At 40.9% G+C, this 25,137-nt stretch overlaps 1 protein-coding gene across 5 annotated transcripts in view; it reads right to left on the bottom strand.

The window, feature by feature from the left end:
* Nucleotides 1-17,949: 17,949 nt before the first annotated feature.
* Nucleotides 17,950-25,137, bottom strand: part of rgs3a (regulator of G protein signaling 3a) — a 155,563-nt gene continuing 148,375 nt past the window's right edge. For all 5 annotated transcript variants that reach the window (XM_085413984.1, XM_085413987.1, XM_085413988.1 and 2 more), the window contains 4 exons: nucleotides 22,445-22,546; nucleotides 21,398-21,459; nucleotides 20,216-20,382; nucleotides 17,950-20,114 (listed from right to left, as the gene is read on the bottom strand). In XM_085413984.1, the coding sequence (XP_085270110.1) occupies nucleotides 19,914-20,114; nucleotides 20,216-20,382; nucleotides 21,398-21,459; nucleotides 22,445-22,546 (532 nt within the window). In that variant the 3' untranslated portion in view covers nucleotides 17,950-19,913. The remainder of the gene's footprint in view (nucleotides 20,115-20,215; nucleotides 20,383-21,397; nucleotides 21,460-22,444; nucleotides 22,547-25,137) is intronic.

Below are 25,137 nucleotides of genomic sequence, written 5' to 3'. Positions count from 1 at the left end.
CCATGTTGACATGACAGCATCACAGTCACACAATCTCCTGTTCCACCACATGCTAAAGGTGCTCCACTGGCCTGGGATCTGGTAACTATGGAGCTCATTTGAATACAGTGAACTCACTGTCATGTTCATCGACCCAGTTTAAAATGATCTGAGCTTTGTGACATGGTGTGCTATCCATGTTGTGTGGAAGCAGCCATCCAAAGGTGGGTACACTGTGGTTTTGGACATGGTCAGCAACAATACTCAGGTAGTCTCCAAAAGTTGATTCTGTTCATCTGGACGTAGCTTTGGTGGGAGAAACGTTTTGTCACTCATCCAAGTGACTTCTTCAGTCTCAGCTGACTGCAGGTTTCCCAGATCTAAAATACTCAGGTAGGCTTTGGCATTTAAACAACACTGAGCTGGTGTAAAAAAGCCATCAGTGTTCCAAGTTCCAAATATCCAACATACCATTGCACCACCAACAGCCAGAAACACTGATATTCTGACTCTACCTCCCTAACGTCACAGCAGAAAGCAAGAGTCATCACACCAAGCAGCATTTTTCCAATCTTCTATTGTACAATTTTGGTGAGCCTATGCAAATGGTAGCCTTCTGGCTCTCCTCTCTCCTATCTTGTCTCTTTTTGTCTCTATCACCTTTTCTATCCCTTTGAAGAAGTGAGGCTCCTTAAATATTAAAGAGGTAAGTATTAATTCGCAGATCTCTAAACCTAACCAAGCAAGGTAAAAAGAAACTAAAAAATGGTAGAGTAGCTTGTGATAAAAGACCGAAACACCCTGTGAAGTTGAGGCAAACAACGATGTGTCCCACTGGTAACGATTCTAGGCTGCCTTTCCTCATAGCAGCAATTCCTCAAGACTTTCTCCATTTGAAGCAATGCATTACCAGGCATTGTAACATCTAGTCCTTTTACTCTACCATCCTAATGTCACAGCAGAAAGCAAGAGTCATCACACCAAGCAGCATTTTTTCCAATCTTCTATTGTGCAATTTTGGTGAGCTTATGCAAATTGTAGCCTCAGTTTCCTGTTAGCAGCTGACAGGAGTGGACCCAGTGTGGTCTTGCTGGTCTGTTGTTCCTGGCATGACACAAAAGTGTAAAGACTGTTCTTGTTACATGGTTGCTATGTGAAAAAAATAAGATAAATAATCATTTCACTTATTTGTGTCACAAATACTATATGTTACAACTTTATTCTTTACCTTACCTCAGTGCTGATTAACCTTTACTTATTGCTTTTATTTCCTTCCAGAGTTGCTCAGTTTGGGTGACAAATTTAAAACACAGCCAGTACACACTGACATTGTCCACTGTGTTACTGGATAACAAAGGCACGAAGAGGACGCGTTACTGTCACTGAGCGAGGTCTTTCCTTAACATTTTCATTGCAGGAGAATGAGGGAGATATTGTGTTACGGATGAACAGTTTGTGAAATAACAGTTTATGTAGCTGGCGCCTAATATATCAGTGCTGCAGATCAATAAAATATGTCTGTGCAGTGGCACAAAAAAAGACAAAGACAAAAGATGATGATATGATTACATACTGTTGAGGGGATTCAGTCAGCAAACAATGAAATGTATTAACTGCCAAAAGGTTTTGATAGAAGATATTTATAAACCTTTGTACGAGGTGGAGGAGCTGTGGCAGGCCGATTTATGTGTATGCTGTATATACACCAGCTTTTAATGAGGCGTTTCAGCAAACACGCCAGTACTGTGCTAGCTGCAGAACAGTTTCACTGTGCAGCTGCAACAGAAGCAAACCGTCCTTAAACATATGACATGTACGTGAATGGTTCAGCGAAATGTTTACATCATTCAAATTTTAACTCAATTTAAGATGATATTTTTCACACAAAAGCACATAGATACTCGTGCCCCCACCATATGTGGGACACAATGTCTTAGACAGGAATAGATCCAAAAGTAAGTGAAAGCAGTCACACGGTGGAAAATGCTAATTTGTCATCAGCAAGGTTGTTGCTAAGCCTTTGTGGTTACTACGGCAGACCCAAATCCAGTTATTCTATCCTTGTCTAACCGCCAGCCGAATAAACTATTTAAAGTCCTTTTAACAAGACTTACTTTTAAAGACAAGACAACCTCAGTGTGGAAAGAAAAACTGCACCACCATCCAAAATCACAGCACAGCCTCACCCTCCACATGTGTTTGCTTCCAGTAAATAAAATACAGCAAATACAGCATTATAGATTTCACCCCGAAGGAGCCGTAATTCATTCATTTTCATTCATTCATTTATTTATTCATTTTCAGGCACAACAAATACCTATATTGAACATAAAATACACAAAACAAAAAACAAAACTTGCCTGAAAAAGGAGTGGGACGAAGAAAACTTATTAAATCAACCAAGAATACACAAACGGATCAAAAAAATAAACAATCAGAGATTTTCTGTGTATGCGCGAGTGAATAAGTATCAGGTGTGCTCTATAACAGATTAGATAATCCTCACATGAGTATGATAATGACTACCAAATTGAATGTCATTGGATGCAGGTGACTTGCAGGCCTTTGGATGTGCTGAGGGTAGTCCTGGAACCAAGGCATGGAAATACTTCCTTCTGGAAATTACTGCCTCTGACAGTTGTCTTCCTTCTTGCGTTAATTTCCTGTAACGATGATTTGCTTTGTTTACTGAGTTGCATTTTCCAAAACAACATAATAAGGAACTGCAGGGCAGGGATAACCCCACCACCCTCAGTATATTCCTGCACAGGCTAAGGCTTGTCTGCTTGTTTACATATAGCCAAAATGTGACACTTTCTTTGTTATTAGGCATGGAAGTGTTGGTACTAGGAAAAGCTCTTCCTCCTCTTTATTCACTTCCTTGTAAACGCAACATTTGGTTAAAATATCAGCGAATGGCATCTACTGTAACCAGCTGCTCCCACAAGGAAACGAGGCTGTTGTGTAAGTGTTGCGTTGATAGTCACCCACATGATCACACTGAACAGATGCAGAGTAATTGATTTATTAGAGTTTTGGTAGTGACAAGCAGAAAATTAAGATCTTTCACTGAGTTCTGAAATGTTGTCTTCATTGGCAATAAACTCCAGCACCATCACAACCATTTACAGGCATGAGAAAAAGAAGGTTTTCACATGGTTGTATGGAGTACTGAGTACACCTTTAAGCATCCATAGGAATTAGGCGCCAGGTGCTAATAAAATGCACTTGATTATTGATTATTAGTGACTGAGAGCACTTCTATAGCACCAGTTTTGGCACTTTACAGGTATGTGTGTTGCCACAATCTTAAGAGGAGAAAATTCATCCCAAGAAACAAGAGCTACCCGTATACTCTCAGTTAGATTGTGTTAAAGTTAACAACAAATTATAAAAAGACTAAACTACTGTGGCTTTGGAAGGGTTGCTAGGATAAAGTTTTTTAAATCTATGTCATGGCATGTCTCAGGTTTCCAAAGCTGAAAAACCTTGAGATGAGATCAAAATGGAGATGCTTTGACCTAATGCACAGTATCACATTTGGTGGAAACCCAACACAGCATATCAGGACAAAAATCTCATACTGATTGTTAAGCACGGTAGTGGAGGGGTGATGATTTGGGCCCCATTAAGTCATCGAGTCAACCATGAGCTTCTCTGTATACCAAAATATTCTAGAGTCAAATGTGAGGCCATTTGTCCAGGAGTTAAAACTTTGTTCAAACAGATCCCAAGCCGGGCAGCAAATCTACAACAGAATAGCTCAAATAGAAAAGAATTGAGGTGTTTAAGTGATTGAAATCCTGCGACAGGATTAAGAGGGCTGTGCATGAATGAATGTCCACAAACCTCAATGAACTGAATCATGTTATAAAGAAAAATGGGACAAAATTCCTCCACAACAGTCTCAGATGCTGATGAAGTCATACAGGAAATGATTACATCAAGTTACTGCTGCTAAAGGATCTATAAGCTACTGAATCATGGGGTCTACTCGCTTTTTCACAGGAGTCTATTCAGTCTTTTCACATGACTGCAGGGAAAAAGACAAGCAGCAACAGGCATCTCAGTGAGCACAGTAGGCCCAAGTTTAAAGTGTTTTAGCAGATCAGCCATAGGCACAGTGAAGCTCCGTAATACAGAACAGCAGATAATGCTGCTCATTATGTTGCACTAGCAACTTTACTTGCAAATCACCTCATTTTATTCTGATTTTTTTGTATTTAAAATGTTGAGTTTCACTCTTCGATGTGAGCCATTTGCTACTTGTGATGAATGGACTATTGCTACCATCAGGTTATTGCTATACGCATCATTTGGAATGGTAAACTGTAGATTATACAGTCCAACATGAGAGTTTATCATGAGAACAAGCTCATTAATGCAATATCATGTTTATGTTACTTCCTTGCACGCTGAACAGTTACATATGCTACACTGTGATTGTCCGACCCTCGACCTTGAGCTCTTATTTTCTATTTCATAATTTGCACCGTCCCTCCTTTCATGTCCCCAGCCCCTCCTCTGTTATATTTTTACCCCATGTTTACAATCCACTTTTATAGGGGGCTATAAATGTACAGCCATCAAAGAATTAATGGTCTGCAATCACCGAATGCGGCCTGAAGCCAACAGAGAACAGCTGTTGACGTGTCAGCCTGTATGACAGTGCCACTCCCCAAAACTGACACCCCCTTTTACTTCACACTAAGTAATCAGACTTTGACAGACAGGAGAGGAAGCTAGTCACTCTAATGTCAGACAGTAACCTGCCCCAACAAATCCAGGGCTGCTCTAAATGGATGTTATCACTCAGAGGTTTGACTTCTCCCTCTTGTTTTTGGCTCTTGAAGATATGGAGGCGTCTGATGGAAATACTTGCTAATACCTAAGCTGTTGTTGAGGGTTGCACAAACCTAAAACTGTGATCGACTATTTTTACTGTGATGGGTTTTTTTTGATCCAATCTGTAAAAAATTACTTGGAGAGCATTGAGCTGTGGTTAAGCTCATAGTTAATGTTTTCCATTCTGCAGCCATACACACACACACACACACACACACACACACACACACACACACACACACACACACACACACACGGTATAATGACTTTTCAATAGATTTTTGTCCTTCTAGGAAATATGTAAGTGCATTCGACTGTGAGCACAGCATGAAATTTGTAAACAAGCATTTGCATCAATGCATAACAGTTAAATATGTGGATGTAGAAATGCAGAGAAACAGAACATTGTAAAGAGAACTTAATTAGAGGGGAAAGAGTTCATCGTCATTCAGATCCCTAATCCTCTTAATGCCTGTTTGCTTATTTATTCTTATCACCATGCCTTTTCTTACTTTTCTATTAATATAATTTTAAAAATACAATGTAAACTTTTATTCGTTATGTTTTTATTATCATAAATATTCTGATTTGTTCTGAAAACCCGGCAATCATATCTCTGTTCATCTGCCATTATGATTATACTTACTCATTCTGCGCTCTCTTTGTGGCTTTCCTGCATTAACTTGCACAGACTTGGCTGACATAAATCTCAAGGAGATCCAGTTTGCAGATGTATGACTCACAGCCAAGATGGAAACTACTGTAAACCCCCTTTAGCTCATCATTCTTGCTGATGGAGGACAAACTTTATACAACTGAGCTCAGAGTCATACGTGCTGCCAACATATTTCTATTTCTGCAAATGGGGCCTTATAAGTAGGGGAGATCTTTTCCAAATGTATCTTGGATGCTTGTTACTGTATGTTATAGCTGATTGCAATCAGGTATCCTCCATACAGGCAGTGGTCACGATTTTGTTTTGCTTCCCACATGCCCACCCAGGCCATTTTCTGTTATTTCTGAAATCTGTTATTTGTGTTGTTTCTATAAGGAGGAGCAAAAATGCTTCTTGGCTGCAGCTGAGATTTGCCTTAATACTGCATTGTATGAACAAACACAGCAAACTGGAAACATAAAATAAGGTAGGACAGAGAAGATAAGTCAAGAACTGGAAAGCAAGAAAAGCTGAAAGGCTGTCTGGTTAGTGTTAAATTGTTGCATAACCAAGGGTCTGTGACAGAGAAGTGGAAAGTGGATAAATCATTCAGCTGTGGCAACCACCTGCAGATACAGCTCAGTACACTTAATCCATGTGTAAACTTTGTATTGATTGGTACGTGTGGGCCAGGTTTATATGTGTGCCAAGGAGTTTCTAATGTGTGTCTTTGTGTTTTGGTTTGTTAGGCAGGAAATGTAGGGGATCAAATTTGTGTCATCACTAGGGCTGCCACAAACGATTATTTTGATAGTCGACTAGTCACCGATTATTTATGCGATTAGTCGACTAATCAGATCATCATCCACTGGACGTAAAACTACAGCTTATTGCACCAGCAGCATCTGCTCTTATATAACTATCATTAGCTTACAGCTTTAAGCTTTTAAGGTGCTAACTAAAAATAAAGACAAGATGATAGTTTATTAAATTTTAATGAAATTTGCAGATTGTTTTGGTAAAGTTTAATAAACTCCTTGCTATCTAAAATATAACAGGACACCGGAGTATATTCTCCAGCATCTCACACTTCTGATAATCAGCTGTCTGCTTGACGTTTATTCAGCTGTGTAAAAACTATAACTTTAATCTCAGCCAAACCGATTTACTCAGGAACAAATAAAATACTAAAAAAAAAAAGCCAAACAATAACATTTTTAATTTATCTAAGTGACTCATATATATTTAACCTGAGTCGCGAAAGACGGCGGTGGGTTTGAAAACAATTTGCCGGGAGTCCGGTGTTCTCACGGCGCTAGTGACCTAGCCCCCGGCTAGCTATCGAGCTAGTGGGTAACAGACGTCTCCGAAAACGTCAGAGCGCTTTTGAAAATATGCGGTGTCTTGATAAACTGAGCCGATATTTGAGGTTTACACAGCTACATTCTCGCCTGAAAATATGTTAAACGTTTATTTTGTGACCCAGAAAGAATAATAAGAGTAATATTAAAACTAACTAGCTACCGCCATTGTTGGAAACTAAGCTGGGCCGCGCTATGAATTCTGGGACACAGCTGCTTCTTCTTCTTCGGGGTTTAACGGCAGCTGGCATCCTTGTACATGCAGTGCTGCCATCTTCTGTTTCAGTCCGTTATTACACTCTTAAATCCTGCTATTATTCCTGTGTCTTTTGCGATCTTACAAAGCTTCAAACGACGCGTCGACTATTAAATCAGTCGTCGACGATTTTGATAGTCGACGTAATCGTGACTAGTCGACAAATCGTGGCAGCCCTAGTCATCACACACAATCGCCAAGGAAACAAACAAGAAAAAAACCCTGAAAATGAATAAGAAATCAATTTGAATAAAAGAAGGTTAAATGAAGTGCTATGATTGATAATGATATGTTTTCTTTTACTGATTTCATTTCTTTGTTTTTCTTAGGTTGCATTAAGACTTTTTTTCAAAGTTCCATAAAACATTTGAAAAAATAACAACTTTGAAGCTGGATTTAAACCTTTTGTGATCAATCTGAAGGTATAGTAGACACATCTCACTGGAAACCTTTCTTTTTTGGAACATCTTGCCAGTACCAGGTTGGGCATCCATGTGTTACTGCAGAGGCCATTTGAGTACACTGACATCATTGTCATGTCAACAAATTACTCTGAGATGATTTCAGCTTTGTGACATAGTGTGTTATCCTGTGAGAGGCAGTCATGAGAAGATGGGTGCACTGTGGTCATAAAGGGTTGGACAGCAACAATACTTGAGTAGACTGAGATGTTTAAACAACTCTTAGGTGGTACTAAGGGACCTAAAGTGTGCCGAGGAAATATCACCAATGGCATTATACCTGAACTGTCAATACAAGGAAGGATGGCTCCATGATTTCAAGTTGTTTAGACCAAATTCTCTCTCTACCATCCTATCGTATCAGGCTAACGCTTGTCTGCTTGTTTACATATAGCCAAATTATAACACTTTCCTTCTTAGGTGTGGAAGTGTTGATACTAGGAAAAGCTCTTCTTCCTTGTTATACACTACACTGTAAACACAACATTTGGTTAAGAGATTAGTGGAGATGGGTCTTTGCTCAGTAGTCCTAGATGGCACCTACTGAAAGCAGCTGCTCTCATTTTCTCCTATCGTGTCATGGCAGAAGTCGAGACTCATCAGATCAGGCAACATTTTCTGATCTTTTCTGTGTTGCAGTTAGAGTGCAGTCGCTTTACCAGACAGTTTGATAAATACTAATAACCAGTCTAAATCGACATTCTGAAATTCATCAGTTAACTTTGTGAATGTTGTCTGTGATCAAATCAGATTACATGAGTTGTATTATGTGAGTGAATGCAGAATGTTAAATGGTTTGACTTCTGCTCGCTATAAATAGCAGCTACAAATCAAATAATATGATTTCCAAAATACCCCTCTAAAGTGAATCTGTCTATTCAGAGAAGTCAGCTGATGATCAGCTGATACAAGCTGGCTAAATGAATTCACATTATGCCTGAAAATGCACTTTGATCTCCATTTAAGGGGAACTATTTTACAGGGCTACTAAACGGACTTTTGTTACCCATAGTAACAGTGCAGTGTTAGTTTCCATGTCCTCAATTTCCACCTCTGTCGGATCATAAATTAAATCAGCAGTTAAATATACTCCACATTTAGAAAAATTACTGGAAACCTCATTCATTGAGTCTGTGTATTAGTGCACACTGCCACAGCCCCAATCCTTTTGCTTCCAGCTTCCCTCAATTCTGTCCCAGCTTCTCCTTATGTTCCAAGCCGTGGCCTTAAGATAATCCAAAACCACATGGCAGCAGCGGACAGATGAGTAGTTCGACCTTATCTGGCAAGGTCAGGAGGAGTGGAGGATCTGAGTGTACTATACAGTGGTAAACAAAGCTGGGTGAAAAGTACAGCACTAAAAGCGATGACAAGCGATTGAATTGTGTGTCTGGTGAAAAGAGAGGTACAGTTCGGATTGTTGCCCAAGACTGAGTTGTTATGGGTATTTCATCAATGCATGAAACATGTTTTCGGTCATTTTCTGAGCTGAGGTCCTCAAATATGGAAGACAGATAGCAATCAGCTCAAAGAAAGTTTATGATCCCATGCTACCATTTCCCCATTATGGGTCATCATTCAGTTTTCGCTAGTTTTTCAGTTTTTTAAATGCCTGCTAAACTTCAAGTATCACGTTCTTTTCAGATTAAAAGTGAAGCTGTCTCAAAAGCTTTCAGTCCACTTTTTGTTTTTTTATGTATAGTATTTTCTTGTCACATGAATAGCACAAGTTTTGCAGCTACAGCAACTATGTAAATCCCCATTTTTATGAAGACCCGCGATTAAAACCTCGCTCCCTCTAGAAATCTGCTTCTTCTTAGAGTGTAGTCAAGTGGAGTCAATTTCTTTTATACAGCACATTTTAAAAACAACAGAAGTTGACCTACATTGCTTTACAGGTACAATCCAGATCTTCGAGAACCCACAGAACTCACATAAAAGACAGCGTGACAAAGCTAATAACCAAGATCTAATGACGGGGGAAAAATGCATCCCCCATGCAGATTTACTCCAACAGTAATTGGTGATGAAACATTTTAATCTACCCATGAGTCAAACTAGATTTAGGGGCAGTGAGTTCGGCGTGACGCGCCCCCGGTGATTTCACAAGCTTGATGCATTTCCCCTGTATCACATAACGACTTTGGATGACACACACAGACTAATGCCAGCTCCACACAGTAGGCTCATTAATCTGAATTAAGGTGCACAGGGGAAGGAAATAAGTTGTGTAACTGTTGGTGAGGTTGCCACCAGCAGTCTAGTAAGTAGGATATGCAGAGATGGGGGGGAATCAAAGAGGTGACCAGATTTGATAAGAATAAAAGAACACAAAAAAAGAATTTGAGGAGCTCTGATACACTGCTCAACACCAGTTGGCTTATAAAGATGCTTTAAAAGCAACTGTGATTGTGATTAGATTTTTTCTTAAATTTAATCTAGATTGGGCTTTTGTTTTATTTAAACATTAGGGGTGCAACAATACACAAAATTCACGGTTCGGTTCGGTTCGATACTTTGGTGTCACGGTTCGATATTTTTTCGATACAAAAAAATGTTCATGCCTTTTTAATTTGTCATTCATTAAAATTATAAATATATATTTTAACTCAAAAGTACAGTTTTTAAATTTAATGTTGCTGAAACAACAAAGTAATAAAAAAAATAAATCTATCTGATTGAGGAATCACTCATCTTTGGAAAAGAGAGTTTATTACAGAGAAATGGCTCTTTCCAAAATAAAAGCTATACTATACGCTTCTTCTGGGCTATATTCTCAGCAGCATATTAAACATATCAGGTCCCCATAATGAGAATCATGTGCTAACGGCTGTCTAAATGACTCGGGTAAAGTTTGTAGCATGCGTGCTTGTTGTTTTTGACTGCTTCCACTGGTCTTTGCACTAGGATGATGTCCGGGTAAATGTGCAGTCATATTCATTGTGTTCACACTAGTGCTGTCAGCGTTCATCTGAAATGACGTTAACGCCACAACATGGTAAATCTCCGTTAACGAGCTACCGCGGATCACCCCATGCGTGGGGCTGGACGGCCAACACGTTAACGAGCTAACTGCGCTAACGCACTAGTTCCCACCCATGTAATTGAGCATTGCATGGCACATCCAACATAGTGTTTTACTTTTGTCCATGACGCGCTTACCTTCAGGGTCATACGTCACATGAAGACCAAAATAGTTCCAAAGGCCAGATCTGAATGAGGGTGGGGGAGGTTCAATTTGCCATGTTGCAAGGAGAGCTTAACTTCTGTCTGACTAGCTTGCCCTGTGCTCAGTGAATCTGCGTTCGACTACTCCGCCTAGGCTGCACTGTCGAGCGCAGATCCACTGAGCGCTCAACACAGACAGCATCGTCAGAAGGAAAGTTGATAAAATAAATAAAAAAATTTTTATTGTTCGATACATATGCATACCGAACCGAAAGCACTGTATCGAACGGTTCAATATCGATACGAATATCGTTGCACCCCTAATAAACATACACTTTTACTTTTCCTCCAGTGACTCAACATTTTTGCTGGTGAAGGACCTGCGTATGGGATTTTTTGTTGTTGTTGCATTTCCTCGTGATCCACGCACTCACTGTGACCTTTATGAAGAACAGCATGCCCAAATAAGGCAGGCCCTTCTTTCCTTCTAACAGGTATCAGTCCATGGTGTTTGAAATGTGGGGAAACCTCTCTAATCCGTGCTTTGACCGCTGCGCATTCGTGCTATTCAACCACAACCCAAAGGTGTTACGTCAGACTCAGAGCTAGTGATTATGCCGCTCAAAGTATTCCAAGCATCAGCAATTTGAGAAATAGCCTGTTGACGTAATAGCTTATTTTTTTCTGATTTTTGGATGTGAACATTAACTGAAGCATCCACGGTACTTACAGTGCAGAGCTAAAGTCGTAAGCTACTCCTCATTTCTTTATCTTTTGCTTCCAAGGAGCCAGACTTCCTTGTAATTTTTTAAAAGGTGTTCTTGAACAGTGGTTCTCCAGAGTTTTTCTTTGGACCTCGGCTGCTTTTTCACTGATTGTCAGTCCAGTCTTTGTACCTAAACATTTTCAAAGAAATTATTTTTGTTTGTTAGGCCACTTGACACCGACCTATGAATCATTCAAGCATAAAAAAGGCACAAAGCTCAGCAGGGAAACAACTTAGCAAAGAACTAGCTTTAAATTGTATCTCTGGGAACTTTGTTATTAACAGACTGTTTGCAAAAAGTTCAAGAATTTTTGGACTTTGATTCCCAAAGGGTTCTCCAAAAATTTGCATATCCTCAGCAATGGTGTGGAGTTGTTCCTTACAAAGTTAAGGAAACTGGATAACTGGTAAGATGGTAAAGACTTGTTCATGGTTTGGTGTTGGAATTCAGCCAGCACTGTTGGGGATCTGGTCAAAACTGATGGAAATATACCCTCTGAATCTGATTCACTATGCAATACCGTCAGAGAGAATCTAACTGTACCGAGCTTCATTTTTCAGCATGATATTGATCTCACGCTGCCAATGCAGAAATAATCATACCTGGATAGAAGAGCACATAGATCGTGCCGGCATAGTATACAGAAACATCTGTGCCGAATATGGCTTGGAAGTCCCGAGGTCAAAATGGGAGATGCCCCCTAGGGTGGTGGAAAATGACCGAGCTAAGATTCTGAGGGACTTTCAGATACAGATGGACAAAATCGTGGTGGCTAACCAACCGGACATAGTGGTGGTAGACAAACAGAAGAAGACGGCCGTAGTGATCGATGTAGTGGGTTCCCAATGACAGCAACATCAGAAAGAAGGAACATGAGAAGCTCGAGAAATAGCAAGGGCTCAGAGAAGAGCTTGGAGGACAGACCGCCCGCGGGGGCGAGCGGGGAATTTTTTTTAAATATATATGTGTATATATATATCAAAGAAAATTTGTATTTGCATAAATACAAGGTAATGTCACTACAGACTATCGCTACAGTGATGCTAAGCAGGTAGCAACCCTCTGCATGCTTGTAAAAGCCACAAACTTTAAATAGCAGCACACATTAGCTCCACTGCTATAGTTCTTATCTAAGATTCAAATACCCACACTGTTTTCATCCTGCTTCCACCAAACAAATATCGACATTAGAAAGTGCACTGCTAACTTTAGTTTGCCGGCTCTTTTGCCAATGACATAATCCACTGCATCACATTAACCAGATGCTAGTATGGTGTCTTCTCTCGTCAATAGAGCTTGCAAAGAAAAGCGTCTGGACTTCTTTAAGTTGCTTGAAGACGTTTCACCTCTCATCCGAGAAGCTTCTTCAGTTCTAAGGTCAAATGGTGGAGAGTCCCAGATATAAACCTAGTGGGAGTGACCCCCCACAGAGGGACAAAAGGACCCCTGATTATCCTCTAATCGCCTGAGCCAAGGTGTGAAACTGGGCGTGGGCTCCAATCAGCCAGAGTTTCGGGTGTGTTCATTGTGAAACCTGGCCCCACCTTATCATGCGAATTCCTGAGGTCAGATGGCCCAGGATGTGAGTGGGCGTTAAGGCGTCTGGGGAGGGATCTCAAAACTGGATTATAGATGGCAGAGAGTTGGTGTCGTAAACCCCCGCCTCTGTTCAAAGATGGTCGCTCACAGTGGACATAGATGGCTTCTTTCACTCCTCTTTCAAACCATCTGTCCTGTCTGTCCAAAATGTGAACATTGGCATCCTCGAAAGAGTGTCCTTTATCCTTAAGATGCAGATCGACTGCTGAGTCTTGTCCTGTGGAGGTGGCTCTTCTGTGTTGTGCCATGCGCTTGTGAAGTGGCTGTTTGGTCTCTCCAATGTAGAGGTCCCTCTGTCTCAATCTGTGTTTATGTAAAGGTCCCTTTGTGTTTCGTTGTTCTCTCTATTTTGCCAAATGGAAGTATTAAAATTAATTTTAGTTTGACTATCTCTGTTTGTTGCTCCTGTGTTTATTTTTATTTATTTATTTATATATATTTTTTTTTGGAGGGGGGGGGGGGGTTGTGTGTGTTTTTTGTTTTTAATTATTGTTATCTGTAAAGATTAAAGCCCCACCTTACTGAAAACAGCCCACACAGGCAGACACCAGCTGGCAGAATCAAATCTGGGACCAGAAACGTTTTTCTAAACGTAATTTTTTCCTCTTCCATTTATAAAAAAGGGACTTCATCAATATTTTAGTCATGATAATGCTGAGCAGGAAAAGAGGGGAATGGGATTTTTTTCCCTGTTGGTTTAAGCAGTTTTTGGGGAGACAGAAATCCATCCGTGTTTTTCCACTTAGTTCAACTTAGCAGGGGACAAGGAGCCTATCCCAGATGAGCAAATTAATAAAACCAACAGAACAAAGCATTTCATGGCACTGACGTAATTACGGATGTATCTAAATGTAGACATCTTATGTTCTATTCAAGAAGCAGGTTCAGGTAACAACACTGACTGTATGGTTTTCCTGGCTTGTAATCTGATGAAGTCAGTGGGTTTTCAGTTGATTACAATCCTATTAGTGAAGTGTATTTAGGATTAGCGTTACTTCACTCACAGCATTCATCATTTAAAGTGTTTTGTTGTGGAACACCTGCCTTTTCTCCTCTTTACCTCCAGGGGTTACCTTAAATCTTTGTTTTTGTCAGGTTCACTTGTGGACATCGCTGCTCTCCATCTCATTAGCTTTTTTAGGACAATGAATCGGGTTCACGTGAAAACAGCTCGATAAGGATAAAATCTCAGAAGATAATTGTATATCTTTCTGAGGAAATTAAATAAGACACAAGGGAAAATGCACTGACACTTTTTTTTATGTAGTTTAATGATATAAAAGACAAAAAGAAAGTTTATTCTCTTTCTACTCCCATCCACATGTGCAAAGGGGTTCCAGAGTCATTGACTCTCATGAATTTGGTCAGGAAATGCAGTGAATGTAGCAGGATGAATACCTCTTTTGTATCTGCATCATTGTTCTAAAATAACTGCTGGGACTTGGGCTAATAGCGTTAACATAACAGGCTTGTTTATTGAAGTATGCACACATTGGAGTAAGGAACAAATAAACGCATATTAAAGTCCCTCAACAGCATCCAGGATTGAGGGGTTTGCTGAGTCATCGAGTGCAGAAGGGAAGATATGATGTTTCTTTTGCAAACGTGCCAGAGCTGAAAGGATAGGCTGATCTGAGAATTAAGGATTAAGTGAGGCTTAAGCCCCTGTGACTGCTGCACAGATACATGGGATACAAGCAGGGAACCGCCGCTGAATCCAGCAAGACAGTGTGTCATGATTCTGTTTAGTTCACATGCTTTCTCTTCACTATGCAAAATATCCAACATATATTATATATATCACCCAGTGATTGCCCAGTGATGATGTTAAACATATGTTTTAATATTTCTGACATAAATTGTATGAACTTGAAACACTCTTGGAAATGCTGTTATGAATGGTGTATAAAGCTATTTGAAGCGGCATTGGCAATCCAAGTTTAAACCAAGTCACATAAACTTCCTTGAGTGGCTGAAGCAACCAAATTAAACAGAGATTCCCAACTTTTTCCAGCAGCAATATGCAGTACTGTGCAAAACTAGCTAGAATGTGTCATGCTTCTATGGAATAAGCAACAGAAAGCTAGCTGTGTGTCTTATCTGAACTAGCCTCACTCTAGATTAGCTTGACACAAATTTACTTGCTGGATAGCTAGAAAGTCATTTGGGTTGTCATTGCATAGGTAGTTAGAGCTTGCTATAGTCTTTTTCTGTGTGGAGGGTGAATTATACAGAGTGTCCTCCTCTTGCTCGCCTCTCAGTTGGTGTGAGATCCCCCTGTAGCTGCGAGGTCAGCCCCAGAAAAACCAAAAGTAGAACCTGTGAGTACTCAAATCATAAATGGATACGTCTGATGTGCTTCACGTCTTTTGTCACTTACTGTGTGATGCTGTGCTGTGAACAAGTATTGAGTCACCCCTCATTTCTTAGTATTTTGTTTACAAGAATACAGGCTAAAAATTTCATAAAGTAATCTTGAGCAATAATTCTCAAGGTTGTTTTTTTTTTAAGAAAGTCTTTCAAAACTTTTTCTTGGACAGTGGCTGCTTTTTCACTTAGTGTCAGTCTGGTCTTGTACTTGACTATTTTCAGGTTCAAGGGCTGGACTGGTGGAGGCTCTGTCATGGTTTGGGATGTTGCCAAAACAGATGGAACTATGAAGGCAGGAAAGCACCATGTGATTTGGATCCACCATCCCAGCAATTGATTGGGAGTGGCTGCATCCATGGTAGCAATATAGTAAAAGCATATTTAGATAGAAAAACACACAATATAACACTATCAGCCTCCCAGGAGTCCAATCCATCATTCATTATTGACGCAGTGGGGGATCATCTGACAGAGAATGGAACAAATGGCAGCCAGCATCCAAAGAAGAGCTTTAAATAGCCATCAACAAATTCTTTGTTAGTTTTACACCAGATGTAACAAAAAAGTCTAATTGTTGTCTTGTCAGTCCACAGAATATTTTCCCCAAAGTCTTGTGGATCATTAAGATGTTTTTTGTTTATGTGAGACAAGCCTTTTGTGAGTCATGAACACTGACCTTAACTGAGGGAAGTGAGACCTGCAGTTCTTAAAATTAGTTTGATGATCTGAAATATGCAAGTATGACAAATATATGCAAAAAACTAAGAAATCAAGAAGCGGGAAAGTTAAAGTCAGAAACTGGAATTTTATATATCATTCTTTTTCTAGTTTTTTTTATGTGTGCCTGTGAATGCTGGTAAATTGAAAAGCAAAGTACAGTAAAAAATGATATAAAAAAATGAAACTAACTGTACTAGCTGTCATGCAATATCCTGGTAGCAAGTTATCACTTGACGGGAATGGTGCGATAAGAGGCTGTCGCAGAGGAGGAAAGACTGAGAGACATGGTTGCGGGACATGAGGGATCTGGGCAGGAAATGTGAGATGGATGTGTTTTGGAGTTGACAGCTGAATTTAAAAACAGTGACACAAATGACATTAAGGAAGGAAAAAGAATTGGCAAAGTAGCTCATGCGTATGAACTTTGTTTGGTAGAAAGGATGAGCAAAAAAAAAAGAAAATGAACAAAAGTATATGTTTTCAATACATAGAGACGGCCAAGGGGAAGCACTTCAGAGAGGAAGCACTTTTGGAAAAAAGAAGCTGTGTCTGTCAAAACAGATGGCAACTGGTAAAGAGGATTAGGTGCTGTTACTACTGTCTCCAACGCCTCTTCAGACTGATCAACCCCCCTCCAAAAAACACAGACAAACACACACACACGACTCTCATAGACCTCCAACTGTTTCTCTCATCCCAACCCAAAAACCCAGCCAGCCATCGACCCTGTGTCACATTTACACCGTCCTTTATTAAGAAAACAAGACAGCTGGGATCAGGGCAAGTCTCAATGTTCACAATCATTGTTCCAAATTGTTTTCTAAAGCCACACTTTTTGAGCGTTTGCAAGGTTTGAAAACAACTGTCTATTTTAATTGTTTTATATTTGGCAGTTTAAATATTTATTATAAAACTAAAAAATTAATAAAAAGGATCTTTTTTTAAAGGCGTTAAACAAGGTGTGGGTCATTATGGCCACAGTGGCCGAGGAGTGAATTCTTTCCCACCCTGCCGTCATGTGAGTTATTAAGGTCACACGGGTCGAGGGGTGAGTGGGGGTTGAATCGCCTGAGAAGTCTGAGTTGTAGGTAGCTGACAGCTGGTGTCAAAAGCCACCACCTCTGTTCAACAATGGTCGTTCACAATGGACGTAGATGACCTCTTTCACTCCTCTCCAGATAGTTTGATCTTCTCAGTCCATAATGTTCACATCGGAAATTTCCCACCTCTTTTTTCACAGTTCAGTCACGTTTTTAATAGTGACTGAACCCTCAGGACCACCAAGTGGACAGCCCCACTCTGGGTTAAATACTTCCATCAGTAGCATCGCCTCTTGGATGAGCCTTCAGTTCAAACACTCAAGACTTGTTACATATCAAAAACTGAAGTTGCGACTTGATAGGTGTGTGGAAAGAAATTAATGTAACTCAAAAAACTGCCCAAAATTACAACTTCCTTTCAAAAGACGTCTGGTGTGTGCTTGGACTAAGCCAGACTAAATGTCATCCAGTTTTTATGCTCACCTAATATAATTATGTGCCGAGGCTAGCTTCAAAAAGGCAAATGAATGCATTTTCCAAAATGTCAACACTTCCTTCGAGAAACTTCAGGCTTAATGCATGTGTTTTGTTTCTCTGGGAGTGCGCGGGAGCTCACGGACCACCTGAAGAGCACATCACATTACATCTCAGCATGTTTGTGACCAACACAGATAGGCATTAAAAACAAAATAACATAAAAAAGAAAAAGAATGCACAGACAAGAGACATCTTATGTCATCGGTTGGTTGGTTTATTTATCATTAGCAATGACACCACATGTACTCTACTGTTTTCACTTGCTATTACCGGAGATGCATTTTGAATTGTAAACAGTGATAATGATACTCCTTACAAGCAGTGTATGACCAGGGAAAAGAGCAGACTGTACCTGCTCTCGCTCACCTAATGTTTTATTTTTATTTTTTAAACAATACATGTCATCTTATAGTTTTGAGTCTCTCATATTTACATAGATACAGCCGGGTCCCACGTTCATCACCAGCAGGGACTTGTTTGGCTTTTTTGGGGTTTTTTTGTTTCGTTTTTTTTTTTTTAATGTGCTATCACATATTTTTCTTAAAGAATTATATTTACAACCATATTGCCCCCTTCCCCCAGCTGCCTGCTGCCGGGGGGGAGGGGAGAGTTAACACAGTTAGAATCACTTGCTTAAACTACTTATGCTTCTTGAAAGTTTACGCTGTAAGTCAACCTTATAGCTCTAAGTATTTTTTTTTCTCTTAACAAATAAAGTTAATACAGAGCTCAAACTGTTCCGTCTTCCCCATTAAAAAAAACGACCAAAGAAACAAACCAAATATCATATTAAAATAAAATAAAAAATAAAAAGAAACAATAAAATATTGCACTTAAAAGTTCAGGACAGCACTGGACCTGTTTGGTGGTTAAATTGAACAGTGAGAGCTTTCAGCTGAGTGCCTTGGAGGACGTGAGGAAGTCTGCAGAAGCATCCAGCAAGTTAATCTAAATAAATAGCAAACCTTTGTACATGTGAAGCTTTTTTTTTTTCTCTGTGAAACGAGCAACCTCTCGTGTATTGCTCAGTAAGAGCGGGGAGTGCATGTTGGAACCCTAAAGCATGTAAAAAAAACAACTGTGTATAAAAACAGAAACAGAAAAGCACATAAACTAAGCAGTAACCTGTCATAGCAATGTCCTGAGAATGGTTCCTTGATTAGTCCATGAGCTACAATGTTAAAGGAGATGTTTTTAATCTTCTTCCTCTTGGATTTTCCTTCCTTGTCGTAAACAGTCTATGGAGACGGGAAGCAAGTCGTCTTGGTTTTTTTTGTGTGTTTGTAGATTTTAATGTCTTTTAATGTGAGACACATATTTGCGTTTTGTCACAGCTCCAGTCCATCTACTACTTATACGTCTGTGTTCTTTGCCCGTCTTTGTCTTTGTGCTGAACACTCACGTCGTCTTTCCACAGTCTTATGAACAAACTAAGGTGAAAGCCATTTATAGAAGCTTCGAGCGGAAGCAGGGTTTAAACGGATGCGCGTGAAACCAGAGCCACGCCGGTGGCTTTTCATTCAGACATCAGCTTGATTTTTCCTCCTCTGTCACAGAGTCTGATGAGAGAACGTGAAGGAAGAGGACGTCGCGTCGTACCGACAGCTTTGAAGTTGCTTCGCAGAGAGAGACGTGATGGAGCAAAGCAGGGAATTCTCAAAAGAAATAAAGGAAGGGGGCGGAAAAGTGATAAAACAGTACCGGACTGTCTTCGTGTCGCAGGGATTTCTTTTTTTTTTTATGATGCAACTCCTCCTTTACTCCAGTACAACTGGACAAAAACAAAAACAAATTGATATTTTTTTTGCTGACAATATGAATGAAAAAAGGAGAACAAAAATCAGTGATGAGACAAGCGTCCAGCTCCTGCTCCAGCCCTTGCTCATGGGCGTCTGCATCCATCCATCCATCCACTCATCAGTCGAGCCATTCACCCATAACTATGTAAACTACATTCCTTTGCAGTGCCATATGTTTGCCGTGACCTCTCACACCACAACAGAAAATAATGAACAGACTGAAAGACAAAAATAAAAAATAAAGGCAGACAAAGAAGCGCACATCCCACCCACTCTACGTATAACTTTTCAAGTCTGGCCTCTTTTTTACTCTCATCATCTTTCTCTTCTCTTCATCTTCTTTTTTTTCTAGTCTCTTATGACGAAGATGAAGTTGAAGTGGAGCTAGGCTTTTTTTGGTTGATTAAGTCCAAGTAGAGTTCAGAGCGCAGGAATCGGGGGTATGAGTCCTTCTCCATCAGCCCGTATATCCGCCTCTGAGCTAGGTCAAAGCAGGAGCGTGTCACATTCTGCAGGTTGTCCTTAGTGTGATCTCTAGTGTATGAATCCAGATTTACCTGCAGAACCAAAATAAGTGAGAATAAGTCCAGGAATAAATGCATATTTCCTTTACCATTTTCAAGCCCTTTTTTTACAGGCTGCGTTTATTCGCACTCACCTCTTTACAAGACTGGATAGCGATGTATTCTGCAAATATTTTCTTGGCTTTTGAGGCCATCTTGGACTGTGACTTGATCTTCTTGTATTCCTCGCATGCTAGCCAGAATTCCAGATTCTCCTCGCTGAACTCTGTGCGCAGGAAAGCTCTGAATGCTGCCAGACCATCTGAGGGGAAAGCAGAGGGGTGGGAGGGGAAGGAGGAGAATAAACAAGGAGAGAGTTGACTAAAGTGCCATGGCAACCTCAAAGCTGAAGCCCTCCTCAGAGTTTCAGTGTCTAAAAATAACTCGGTGACGGCCTTTTGAGTCATGTGGTTGGAATAAAGTGAATCGTGAAAAAAAAAAAAGAGAACCTGAATACAGCAGCGCACATTCAACTGTTCAACAGCCTTTTAAGTGACATCACCCCTGTGACTCTGTAATTCCTTAATATTTGGGGCATGATGGCAATGCTGCTCCTGTGCACAAGCTGCGAATGAACAAAGAAGTGACTGTTTCAGTGTAAAAGGGGGGGGGGGGGGGGGGGGGGGGGGGCTATGAGGCACTTTGGTCTGATTTTTTTTTAAAGTTTTGGTCCTGTTAATGATTTAAGGAAGAAGGCATCCAGGAGAGAGAATAGCAGGAAACCTTGTCCTCCCACAGCTCCTGTCTGCACCTTTCCGTTCCCATGAATCACCCGCGCTGATAAGCAGAGGCAATGCACGCAGTCATCTCTTACCTCATTCTGGTAAGCAGGAATGAGGTAAGGAAATTAAAAGAGAGCAAATAAAGAGGCCAGCAAAACCGAATGACTAGCAGATGTAGCGCTGGCGTCGTGTCAGCTTTTGTAAAAGAATCGGGAGCAGATTGTGGGTGATGAATTGTGGAAAACCTCAGAATAGCAGCACAAGAGAGAGATGCCTGTGTTGGTCTCACTTTGTCATTCTGTCTCAATTATGAATAGTGTCTTTTAGGTTATGGAAACTTGCTGAAAGCTGCACATTTACATAAACAACGTGTATGTGTGTGCATGTATATGTCAGTAAGTGCATAGTTTCGGTGCTCATCTACTTCCTTCTCTACCTTAAGCATGCACTCTGAGTCTAAAACCATGCTGCACTAAACAGCAATGTAAAACACAAGAATGTAAAACACATGAGGCAAAAGTCGAGAGAAGAAAGGAAAAGAATCCAGCCACTTACATTTGTGAGACAGCAGCTTATCAAGCGAGTCCCCCCATTTGAGCGCTTCCTCTGGGGTGGGCCTGCAGATGAAAGCAGAGCGATTCTTTAACAAGCCCATTTCAGCCAGGTTTCTCATTGTGTGACCCATCCGCAGAACTTTGCTGGGCAGGTGAGAGGAAATGCAGATGCAGACACGTCCTCTATCTCTCTATCTCTCACTGCTTCCTTCCACTCTGTGTCTAGTCTCTCACATTCGGTTCTACCTTATGAATGGTCACAACAGCGAGAGCCATGAGTCTGCTCCACTGTAGTGGTGGGGGGAGGCTTTTATAGTTGCATTCAATGCAACTTGGAAGGCAGTGGAGAGGGGGAGTGGCTTCAGACAGCCAATGAGGATGCGCAGCCTGGTTTAAGACCTCCTACTCATATGGGTATCTGTCTGCCCCCTGCTGCCTCTTTTTTTGTATCCTGCAATGAAGTATGCCTTTTTAACGGCCAATCTTAGCCCGCTGCAATCCACGTGTCAGGCCTTATTTGGGACAATATTTTAGTTTCATAGTATATTCTATTACCTCACCTGACTCGCCAACAAACGTTGTTGCATATTACACTTTTTCCTTGTTCTTACATCTTCTAAGTAATGACATAAAGACAGATTAACTTCCTTTTTAAATCGAGCAGACCAGATAAGATGCACTGCCACAAAAACTATGATTATTATGGTTATATTAGCTATACCTTGAATACATTGGGGATGGATATTTACTCTGCCTACTTGATGCCAAATGATCCACACAAATAAATATGAATCTACTCAACCGATGAATATAGTTCACAGAGAAGTTAAAGGGCTGCATCCAAGCATTATGCCTTCCTTCCTTCTGGCATGCCAGCCTTACTCACACACTCTCCCATTCATTTAATTGATGCCAAACTGCAAGCACACTCCCATCTCTGCCCACATATCTGTCTTCCAAGAGCCAGGTCATCACCAGTTGTGGTGAGATCCAGAAAACCGTCTGACACGCACCCACAAGCACACGCTGTCAGGAAGTGGCCACTTACTTGACTGACTTCATAGATTTGTCTAACTTCCCGGCTGGGTTGCTTCCTGGGGACTCATTCCTCCTCCGCAGGAAAGCCAGCCGATTCTTCATGTCTTTGGCCCTGAGTGAAAGAAAGGTAGAAGAGAGGAGGAAGTGATGTGAAGGAAGGAAGGGTAAGAAAATGAAATAAAGTGGATAGAGAAGGAAGACAAAAAAAAGGAGACATGGGAAGAAAGTTTGTTGAGTTTCCAAGTCCAAAATCCATAACTGAAACAATCCAACGCATGGAATCAGCAATTAAGCTCCACGGTGCTGTAAATCCAATCCATACAAAAGCAAACCAATCAAAAGCCAGAAAAACAAGGAGATAAGCATTATGTACATTCTAGTTGTCAGCCGGATATGTTGGTGTGATGGCACAGAATTCTCCAGCAGCAGATGTCAATTTCCTTTTTTCGCCGCTTCTTGTCAGCGCCTCTCGTGTCAATCTAATTTCTCTAACAGCCTTTCCTGTAGATGTGTCCCTGGCAGGTTCCTCGGCAGGGACTAAACGAATGTGGCAGAGAAGGAGGAGAGAGACTCAGTCCTCACTCCTCTGTTTCATCACGCCATTCTCCGTGTGCCTTGAGGGGTTTCTGAGAGAAAACTGACCTAGGCCAAAGGCGCACGGTGACATCCCCAAGTGCTCTGCTGCTTTCATCCAGAAGCAGCACCCAACACCCTCCTGACCGCCCACCTCACCTGTTTCACCTTTCTCCAACCATCTTACACACAGAGACGCCCTGCTGCGCATGCGCCACATCGAGTCTCAGATAAGGTAGCACACCAGTCCTCTGTACCCATGGGCCCCCCCAGCAGGATTCTGCGTATTCCCATAATCCCATGGTGCGTGTCCTGGCTTTTCCTGACCTGGAGCACGTGCTGCCTCATTGGGATGTGACCTCACTCAACACCCATTTCCTGAGTCCCTGCTTTTGATTTCCACTGTGGATTGACTGGCCTGCTAATAATGCAGCACAACGTTGTGCGCTGGGCTGGCTCTAATCACTGCAAACTGTCCCCCTGCCAACTGACAACCCCCCCCCCAGGAGAGCATGCACACCCCAAATTAAGAAACAGGGCTTCCAGTTATAGACAGCTATCATTCAAACATGCACACACAGGAGGACGGAAGAGCCCGGCACTTGCGGATTAGCACAAATATAGCACGTGAATATTCATGGAGAGTAATAAAAGAACAGACATACAACCATTTCAAAGAACCCCTCTGCACCTGTGCCAGCTCGTGCCCACTTCACTGGAGCTTTCATGCCAGACAGGTGTTGGAAAACTCAAAGTCTCTACCAGTGTGTTTGCGTATATTTTTGCAATTTTTGCAATGCTTAAAAGTAGCGTCGCAGCTACAGAGAACAAAGTTCGCTGCTGATTTGCGTTTTTCCAAAGGCTGCAGGACAGGTGAAGTAGAAACATGCCTGTACACATGTAACCACACAAGTGCACGAACGGTTGGCAAAATGCTAATCGCTCCTTTAAAATCAGGATCGTGTGACCACAAAAAAGGAGTATTTGCACTTTTCAGACTTATGGTTTCACATGGGGTGCTTGTGGGATAGTCCAGAAAGAAGGAAACTGTAAAGAGCTGTAACCTGAAAAAGAAAGTGCTGATGAGATCTTTTATCTATTTATGTTTTTCTTTCTTTCATTATCTTTCTGGAAGATGTTTAGAGATAGTAATATTCCTGTTTTAGATTTTTTTAAATTTTATTTTAGTTTGCAGCTGGGATGGTCTCTAGTCTCCCATGACCCAGGACTGGATCAGCAGAAGGAAATAAATGGATCACAAGCTGCTTCAAATCACACGGCATGCTGATTTCATGCAAACAAGCAGCAGCAGAGAATTTCTTGTGGAAAAACTGGCTTCCTTGTTAGAAAAACTAATAGCATTAGTATACCGGTACCCTATATTTTTTGAAAATATAAGCACCTGCCCTTCTTGTCTAAAATCAGATGCAAATTAAAATTCTGGCTGCTTTGTTACATTCCCTCCCATTAATTTAGAACTACACAATAAGTGCCCTGATGGAGAAATGCAGCCAGTCTTTGGTACAGTGAAATTAACAGGAACTAAAAGGGCCTGTGTTTATCACTCTTGTGCTCCTTTGTACTTCCTTTAATGCTAAAATGGTGAAAAATGCAAATTTTCTATGAAAAAAGCCCTGTAGCTGAGATATAGATCTAGAAAAATCCATGTAAGAGCCTTTTTTTCAGGCCAGGTAACCGGGGAAATGGAAATATCTTTAAGAGAAGATGACTCATCCATTGATTGCTATAGCACAAGCGCTCTGCGTGAAACAGACTCAAATCCAGATGTTTAACTGCTGTACAGGGCTCTTACACGGCATCCTCGTGAACCGCTCGAGTCTGAAGGATATTACTGCTGGGAAAGAAAAAGAAAAACCTTGTGCTGTTAAATAAACTCGTAACATCAGGGCTGGGTTTATTAGACGGTTCTATATTTAGTTTGTACCCGAGGCAATTTACGTTTAAGCTGGGCATGTGTTAACATAAAGGAAAGCTCTGTCTTGCAAGTGCATGTGAGTTTAAAAAAAAAAGAAAGGAGCGTTTTATAAGAGCTGAAAAGTTCACTCTTCCCATCACAAAGCTGCTTTATGTATTTCTGTCTGGTTTTATACAAGCTGAGCCCATGTGTCA

This window comes from Rhamphochromis longiceps, linkage group LG7 (genome assembly GCF_057381845.1).
Source record: "Rhamphochromis longiceps isolate RC_006_pf linkage group LG7, R_longiceps_female_GT1.1, whole genome shotgun sequence".
NCBI classification, from domain to species: Eukaryota; Metazoa; Chordata; class Actinopteri; order Cichliformes; family Cichlidae; genus Rhamphochromis; species Rhamphochromis longiceps.
The sequence above is the reverse complement of the archived record's forward strand: the minus strand, read 5'-3'. Positions and strand labels throughout refer to the sequence as shown.